Below are 9,175 nucleotides of genomic sequence, written 5' to 3' on the forward strand. Positions count from 1 at the left end.
AATTGAAGTAAACGGAGCCTTCGTTTTAAAAAAGTAGAGGTAAAAACACAAAGTGAAAAAAAGTGAGGGTAAAATCACAATTGGGGTTTAAAATAGAGACAAAAACGCAATATTCGGAAGGGCAAACTTGTCATCTTTCAACTTTTTTAACACCGTTACCTGCTGTTCACGGAGTAGGGATAAACTGAACCTTCGTTTTGAAAAAGCAGGGGTAAAAACACAAAGTGAAAGAAAATAAGGGTAAAATCACAATTGGGATTCAAAATAGAGGCAAGAACGCAATAGCCCCCTCTGTCATTGTCATCTTGTCAGGATCACATGAACATTTAACACCCGAACCCCTCGCACCCCACATTATCCAATCCAATTACTATGACTGAGCCTCCACATAAGAGGCAGGTCAGGAGCTGAACATACTTTAGTAACATGACGCAGAATTGATCACCCACATACACCAGCATACCACCTTATTATCCCCACGTACACCGTAGCACCTGGTATACCACCTTATTATCACCCCGTACATCGGCAATACCACCTTATTATATCTTGCCGCCAAAATTGAGTCCCTATGAAAATAGGCAAACAGCACAGGCACTGGGTGCCTTCTCTATACCACACGAATGTAAAGACGAAATGATGTCAGGCGTTTCTGCTATTGGAAGATGCTGCTGACGGAGCCATCGCGATGAACATGCCAAATTGTTTCCGCTACAAGGTTCGCCATTGAAAGCACCGTCAGCTGAGGGAAGCATTTGTCTTCTGGCAACAGGATGGAGTTTGTCACAATAACTTCCTCAAAGACGCCTCCAGAAAGCCTTTCAATTGCGGGAGGGCTGCAAAGTCGACCATGTTAATATAAAAATCTTCTAAAGGAAATAAGCATGTTAGAATATAAAGACAACAACTGTTCAAACCAAATAAAGAATCCGGCTACTTTCTGAAATAAAGTGCAGGTCACCAAGCATACTGAGCATCAAACAAGCAAATTTATTAGAAGTAGTCAAATTTAGACGAGTGACGCAGACAAGATTTCCTCAGGCACCTTCCTACAACAAAATACCATGAGCTGTGTTCAGAGGCCTCGTATTCCTGATTGTGATGTTGCAAATTGACACCATTTTCAAGTCTGATCAAAGTAAACCTTGATTAACGAGTGACCCATGGCAAACAATGCAATTTATATTCACCTATATGAAATTTTTCCTTAACAAAAATGGCATCCACCACAAATCAATTTCACACTCAACCGTGCATGAGTTAATTTGTACTCTAATACATGTACAACAGGAAGGTGCCATGCAAAACTAATTTAAGGTTACTTCTATAATTGGAGTTGAGCAGTCCAAATTATAGGTGATAGTATTCCCTCCATTCTCAAATGCATGATGATTATGGATGCATGATGATAGCGGATGTGTGTGCAAACTTTAGAACTTTGAATATACATGAAAGTAAATTAAAAACATCACATGAAAATGCTAGTAAAAAAAGGGGTACAAAACATACTGCATACAATTCTAGCAATCATATCGTTAAGATTAGCTGCTAATGCTAGCGATATGGGTGCCCCCAAGATTAGCAAAGTTAATATGACCTACAGATGTTAACTACTAACTACTGCCGCTGCTGTACTTTTTTGTACAGTGCTATGATTACGGATGCATGATGATTACGGATGTGTGTGCAAACTTTAGAACTTTGACCACTAATATACATGAAAGTATTTTATAAAGCATCACATGAAAATGCTAGTAAAAAAGGGGTAGAAAACATACTGCATACGATTATAGCAATCAAATCATTAAGATTAGCTGCTAATGCTAGTGATATGGGTGCCCACAAGATTAGCAAAGTTAATATGACCTACAAATGTTAACTACTAACTACTGCCGCTGCTGTACTTTTTTGTACGGTGTTATGAATGTACTTGCAGAGAAATATTAGAAAGTGCCAAGCGATGAAGCCGCAACATATAGGATCTCTGCCATAAAATACCAAAAACAGAAGTATATCCAATAAAGCCAACTAGAAAACCTGAAAACAGCATGTGTACAACAAGCATATACAGCTTCTGCTCCCTCCTGCTTTAACAGAGCCGCTGCACTAGTGATTGTCCCTGGATTTGATCAAAATGTTAAAAATATGTGACTATTGGATGGAATAAACTGACTAATACATGCAGGCATGCAACCATAAAGCTAAAAATCAGATTGCAAACCTGCTGTGTCAATCATGTCATCAATCAAGATAGCCACTTTTCCTTTCACATCACCAATTAAGTTCATGACCTGAAGGAAAACGGTGCTGAGAAGTAGGAAACTCAAAATGATATAAGCCTCTGTAATTTTGCAAGCTATAATTGAATTTTATTGCACAGATCAACACAAGTCGAAACATGGATGACCCACATAGATAGCTTAACAAAACATCAGGTGATAAAAATACTTGCATACAATTGTAGTACTAATGAAATTATACAGCTATAAAGAATATAGTGAATCATTGTATTGAGAAGTTTCAAACTCAAAGAACTTAAAAAGAAAAGAAAAAGAAAAAAAGACAGATTTTATAGTCTGCTGACCAGGAAAACTCCTATCCCGTTTCTAGAACCTTGATAAAAGGGTGGGGCTGTGAAATAATGATTGGTTCAATCCAAAGGTCTAACCTCTGACATGTTGTGACCCTGTCTTCTTTTATCAACAATAGCTAAACGGGCATTCAATAATTTCTTAGCAAATGCACGTGCTCTAACAACACCACCCACATCAGGAGAAACAACCACAAGATCTTCGGATATTGTCTTGCTGGCCAGGTAATCCAGAATCACAGGCTACAGATACCAAGGATGACACGAATTAGTAATCAGCTAGAAATTTCAGATGAGGATTTCAATGAGATGCAACATTCAAATCAAACGATGTAAAGAAAGAACTCTCACTACCTGCCCATATATATGATCCACAGGAATATCAAAGTACCCCAACGCTTGCGTAGAATGAATATCACATACAATGACACGGTCACTACCAGCTTCAGTAAATAAATTTGCAGCAAGTTTGGCAGTAATGGGCTCACGCCCTTGTGCCTGCGTTACCAAAGACATTGTGCAGTTAAACAAAAGAAACAAAAGAAAAGCTAGATGTTCAGATATTAAAGCAAATGGAGCAGTATTTTTTTCTTTAATTTAAGTTGGGCAGCTGTGATCCTTCTTAATACTCCCTCCATTCCAAATTATAAGACATTTTGGCTTTTCTAGATAAATAGACATAGTGTATCTAAGTGCATAGCAAAAGCTATGTATCTAGAAAAGCCAAAAAAGTCTTATAATTTGGAATGGAGGGAGTACCTGGAAACCCATAGTGGTACCAGTATTTAAAGTAATACAAATAGAGGAATAGAAATCATTCATAATAGATGGATTTTATCAAAGTTAAGGCAGCAGCAGGGAATGCTTGATTTTTGGATCCACAATAAAGCTGAGGTACAAGACAAAATGCCAACTTTATTGCATGAAAATCAGCATCGGAAGATTTTTTGGATCCATAGTAAAGTTGGTCACCAAACAAGTGGCAAACTTTATCACAAATCCTCATCAGCAGTGTACACTGCCCTTACAGCTATCCTTGACAAGGAGCTCAATTGTTGAAGGTTACTTTGATGGTGTTGCTTTTATTTGCATTTTGGCAGGAAACACATTGAAAGCAGAAGCAATGCGCTTCAAAATAATCTGATTTTTAAATATTTTACGTTAAATTCTGAATCTGAACTTACTATGTTATAAACTAAATCACTGTATCATTTAGCTAATACCTTTCTGTCTGCTCTAGCATAACCAAAGTATGGAATAACAACGGTAATAGACCGTGCTGAAGCCCGCCGGCATGCATCAATCATGATGAAGAGCTCCATGAGGTTTTCGTTGACAGGAGAGCATGTGGGCTGGATCAAGAACACATCACATCCTCTCACGCTCTCTTGCAGTTGCACATAAATTTCTCCATCAGCAAAGCGCTTGATCAGGATCTTGCCGAGGTCTACACCCAGGTAAGCAGCAATTTCCTAGAAAGTAAATGCAGAGAAGGACATTACAATTTTCAGTAGTGTTTTTAGAAGCAATGTCGCTGCAAACCATAGTGAATCAAACATCAAAATCTAGAAACCATACAAATGAAAAGGTGCAAGCCCCTTAAAGCTACTATTTTAATAGTACTGGCACAAAAGTCAGTATTCACCGTGGCTGGAAGATATAAAATGCATAAAATAAACAATTTGCACGTTTAAAAAAAGACTCGAATTTCAACTGCAGAGACATCCCTTTCATGTAAAGCACCAAATCCAACTGCAATTATGCGCGTAACTGTATAAGTAGAATTATCATGCACAATGCCATTGACGACTTAAAACCAGTGAAGAACAAGAAATAAAGCACTATAGTCCCCAGGTTGCATAAAAATGAAAAAAAAAAGTTTTTCCTTTCCTGTAATAACTGACGGAACCAAGCGGCCTAACATGGACGAACAGAGTCAGAGACCCCACCTGAGCGAGCGGGCGGTTGGCCGTGCCGGAGAAGATCTTCATCCTGGAGTCCCGCAGCTCCCTTGGCAGTGCAGCAAGCCTGGCCTCCGGCGCCGGCGCCTTTGGCGTCCACGCGGCGACCCGGGGCTCGGCCCCGCCCATCCGCTTCCCTTCCTGCGCCACACGCAGCTGCTCGCTCCCGAGCACGCATCTCTGCGCACACCAAAAGAAGACCAACCGCAAGACCTCAACACTTCATAGGCATCACACATCAATCAGAAAGCCCCCACAACGAGACGAACGCTCACCGGCGAGCGGAAGCGCGAGGCGGCGGCGCGGAACGACGAGGAGGCGGCGGCGCTGTGACTGCGGCGCGGGGAGACGAAGGAGGACCCGGTCCCCGCGGTGGCCGCCATGGGATGCGGGTGGCGCGCGCGGCTAGGTCTTTGGGAGGGGGAGTGCGGTAGGGTGCGCGCGTGGATGGGAGAGGCGTCCCCGGGTTGCCTCTCGAGGGTGGCGGCGGCGGCGGTGCCGTAGTGGTGAGTGGTGACCGCGTCGCCGACGTTGCGGTATTAAATATAGACTGATTATAAAATTAATTACACAACTTGTGACAAATTTATGAGATGAATTTTTTAAGCTTAATTAGTCCATAATTTGACAACGTTATGCTACAGTAAACATGTGCTAATGCTAGATTAATTAGGCTTAAAAAATCGTCTCGTAAATTAGCCTCTGTCTATGTAATTGATTTTGTAATTAATCTATATTTAATGCTCTTTATTATCTAAACATTCAATGTGACATGAATTTTAGGAGCGACTAAAGAACCATACACCCCTTAAGGATGGTCGGATGAATTCCTTTTCTGCGGTTTAAAATTGAGCCTTGTTTAGTTTCTCCTAAAAATTTACACCATATTTCATTAAATGACACATGCATGAAGTATTAAATATAGACTAAAAATAACTAATTGTACAAATTACGACTACTTTACGAGACAAATCTTTTAAACTTAATTAGTACATGATTTAACAATAAAATACTACAGTAACAGTTTACTGACAGATTCTATAATTTATTTTTTTATTAGTATCCAAATATTACCTAAACTTTAGACAACTGAACAAGTTCTGAGGTTTGGTGCGTAGGGCATTCATGGTCGTGCTTTTTGATGATGTGAATCCCGCTATTTTGAGCATTTCGGTTGGGAAATCTTGCAACTTTGCAGTCGCAACCAATCATTTCGTGTCAATTCGTGGAAGCCTGTAGGGAGCGCTAAATTTGTGGGCTTCTTTGATATATAGGGATTTATCTACAAATTTCGTTACAAAATGGCACCATTTTGTGCAAGAATGAACAATACATTATAGGTTCTACGGTTAGGGCCTTAGGGCAACTCCATCGTATTGAAAAAAAACCCTATAATCTGTCATATAGGAGGATGAGGTTAAAAAATACTCGAGCACGTACTCTTTCCCTACTCAATCCCTAAAATAGAGGGCATTTTTTCTCAATCCCTTTTCCTCTCCTTCTAGCACTAGCATCTCGGGCCCACACTGGCCATCTCTCGCCATCATCGCGTGGGCGAGCGCATGAGGCACACCGCCACCGCGAGCGAGCATGCGGGCCACATAGCCGCTGCTGCGCTGGGTGAGCATGTCGTGAATGAGAGATTGAGAGGAGACCATGATAGAAGAAGATGTTTTTTAGCCATTGACAGGTGGGTCCCACCCAAATTAAAAAAAAGCGATGGGTTTTCTCGCTCTGCAGCAACAATAGTAGTCCCTAAAAGTACAATTTCAATTTTTCTCAGTTCTTTATAAATGATTTTAAGGGGAAGAGAATCTGGTGGAGTTTCTCTTACGTACTCCCTCTATCCTGTAATATTGCGCATACAAGTATTCAAAAAAATGTACCTAGATATATATAAAGGATTATAGGGAAGCTCTTGATCAAAGACATTGTGAAACCGGTTGGCATGCAAGATCTTAAATAACATGACAAGTTATCGCTCAATCCAACACCAGAATATGTCCGATATTTGAGGCTTGAGCCCTCTTGATGCACAAATTGGACTTTTTTTTACAACAAAATTGGACTTTATTTTTTATAGGATCCAAGGGGTATGTATGGAGTAGAATCAAGGTCTATTTGGTTTGCTCTTGGCCGAAGCTGCTCAGGCACCATATCTATACGTCTGGTTTCAGACGCCTATGGCTAACGTCGTTGTCTTCTGCCTATAGCATTGGAGCTCCCTAGAAAAACGCTTAATATAAACAAACACGTCCTAAAGGCGAAGCTTGTCTTCTTAACGATCGTAGTGGACCTTGGACGGAAGCAGGACCCCTCGTGCTGCACTGCACCAATAAAGGTCAGTCTGTGTTGCCATGGTTTGTTTTCAGCGGGTTAAAAACTTCAAATGGGATCCTCGAAACTGAGGCACCGTTGAGGAGGTAACATTTGTGTTTTCCGTATGAACCAGGGGGCAAAGTGGCAAAGCGCACTGAGCGCCATGGGGCCACCTGCCAACGTCTGCGCTCCACCGCGTCCACCGTCGGGACCGTCCTTGTCGTACGCAGAGCAACTTGCGGCGTGGGCCCCAGCTGCCAGCTGGTGTGGAGCCCACGTGTCGTCCGCGGCGGCTGCGTCCGCACGAAACGACTTTCGGGCGTTTCCTTCCCCTTCGGGTTGGGCAGGGTAGGCACAGCCGCACAGGTCTTTGGCACGCCACGCCATGCCACCAGGCTTTTTTTCCAGACGGAGAGCCAGACATGGCATTAAAAGTGAGCAAATGTTAAAAACTAGTCTAAAATTTTTTTCTTCCAAAAAGACCTTAAACTAGGCTAAACTCTCTTGGGACGGGCGCTGAACGTCACATACCTCCTGTCGCTCGCATGCATGGTTGTGCATGGATAATTAAATAAGAATAAATCAATCATTGTAGATTAGAGGATTAAAGTTTAGTCCGTACAGTCCAATAAAACTAAAATTTAGAGACTAAACTTGAGTTGTTGGACCAGTGATCGAAGCACCACCTCAGTTTACCCGTCGCACGCGCGGGCAAGGCGAGCGAGACTTGTGAGATCCGAGAACGGGGGAGTCCAGGTCCAGTCCAAGCCAAAGCCAAGGACGAAACGGCAACGGGCCAACGGCCACCTACAACTATTTGACTCTGTTCTTTTGACTTTTACCGTTTTTTGCTGCGTCATTACAGAACTACAACCAGCAGAGCAAGGATGACGAATTGACGATGGACTCCTACGCAGAACAACGGCCCAAGAGCATCACGTGTGCCAACATCTGGTTACTTGGTTCGGCCAGTATTAATGTAGGGTTCATAAGAGTTTTATAGATATTAAATATGATGATATGACAACGTATATTAATAAAAAGAGGGATGATAAAAATTTCATAGAAGTGAAGAGAGTTTTTTTTGCACGGTTTTCAAAATATGGGTGCATTAGAAACTGAAACATGAAAGATGAAACCACCGATAGAGATTCAGACTCTCGTAGATAAGTTTTGAATTCGAATTCTCTCAGGAAGTATTTTAGGAGATGGGTTGGATTAAATTTATGAAACTATTTAGCTAGTAGGCTAGATTCTATTATTCACGAGAAAAATTTTATCTTTTCTTAAAAAAAATATATTACCAAAAATATGTTTGAAAAAATCCAAACTTTTCAGGCAAATGGCAACTTAAATAAAATTCAATTCAACTCATTGCATTAAAAAGAGATTGTAACTAAAAAGGTAAAATTAATACATATACAATAGGTAAAAGAAATGAAGCAAAGTCGCTACGAAACCATCCTTCGGCTAACTCAGGAGCGAAGACAAAGAACGTGAAACGTTTCTTGGCTTTCATAGCCTTCGTGTTGTGTCTCATGATTATCGGAGAATCAAAATCGATCCACATAACCAAACGGCCCTAATACGTACTATACTGTCAAACCTTAATTTTAGGGAAACTAGTTCCTTTCTAACCTTCTGAAAATAAGACATCAGCTTGTGTTTCTTCATTTAACTCGCATGCATCAAAATCAAAACAAGACAGAAGCATGGCAGCTATCAGGCCAACGATCTCATGATACCAGCTCACGGTGTTTTTTAAAATATAAACCATAGAAAGCGAAAAGCCAATCATAAAAATAAACCATCACTCACAAACAGTACTTGTTTGGCCTAGACAAGTAGACAACGATCTCGGATGTCTCGTTTCAGAAGCTTGGGACTAGTTCGAGCTGCATGTCTGCATGGTCGGCTGATGTAAACGGGGTGTTCTTCCATGTTCTATTAGGGGAGGTAACTCTCGGTTTGGTGCAAAATTTGACACACGCGCACAATCTAGAGTTTTCGATTAACAATCACTGCCGCAAACTTGAAATTCCTCGACGGTTTTGAATTTTTTTTTTACGCTTATTGCATAAACCGTTAGGGAAAATACATTATTTTGACGGTTTCCGAGAAACACACAGGGAAATTAACTAACCGTCAAGAAAATTTCTAATTAACCTGTGAGTACACATAACCGTTAGGGAAATTCTTAATTCCCTGACGGTTCCGTATTTGTTTTGACGGTTATTGCATAAACCGTCAGGTAGTAAACATTACCTCGACGGTTTTTGGAAAACACACAAGAAAATACTGGAAA

At 41.0% G+C, this 9,175-nt stretch overlaps 1 protein-coding gene across 1 annotated transcript; it reads right to left on the bottom strand.

Moving 5' to 3' along the window:
* Nucleotides 1–268: 268 nt before the first annotated feature.
* On the bottom strand, nucleotides 269–5,043 carry LOC136527881 (ribose-phosphate pyrophosphokinase 2, chloroplastic-like). The gene is made up of 8 exons (XM_066520737.1): nucleotides 4,827–5,043; nucleotides 4,540–4,731; nucleotides 3,814–4,062; nucleotides 2,945–3,088; nucleotides 2,669–2,833; nucleotides 2,222–2,291; nucleotides 2,038–2,119; nucleotides 269–836 (listed from the first exon to the last, which is right to left on the bottom strand). The coding sequence occupies exons 1-8, from the start codon at nucleotides 4,932–4,934 to the stop codon at nucleotides 656–658; spliced, it is 1,191 nt and encodes a 396-aa protein (XP_066376834.1). The 5' UTR covers nucleotides 4,935–5,043; the 3' UTR covers nucleotides 269–655.
* Nucleotides 5,044–9,175: the final 4,132 nt, after the last annotated feature.

This window comes from Miscanthus floridulus, chromosome 19 (genome assembly GCF_019320115.1).
Source record: "Miscanthus floridulus cultivar M001 chromosome 19, ASM1932011v1, whole genome shotgun sequence".
Classification (NCBI taxonomy): domain Eukaryota; kingdom Viridiplantae; phylum Streptophyta; class Magnoliopsida; order Poales; family Poaceae; genus Miscanthus; species Miscanthus floridulus.

Bases quoted from the DNA above. Each gene is read 5' to 3' on its own strand.
- LOC136527881 (XM_066520737.1), bottom strand. From the start codon at position 4,934: ATGGCGGCCACCGCGGGGACCGGGTCCTCCTTCGTCTCCCCGCGCCGC. The intron at 3,089-3,813 runs GTATTAGCTAAA...TTGGTAACGCAG, and splicing joins ATGCTAGAGCAGACAGAAAG to GCACAAGGGCGTGAGCCCAT. The intron at 837-2,037 runs GTTTTCTAGTTG...TCGACTTTGCAG, and splicing joins TGTACACATGCTGTTTTCAG to CCCTCCCGCAATTGAAAGGC.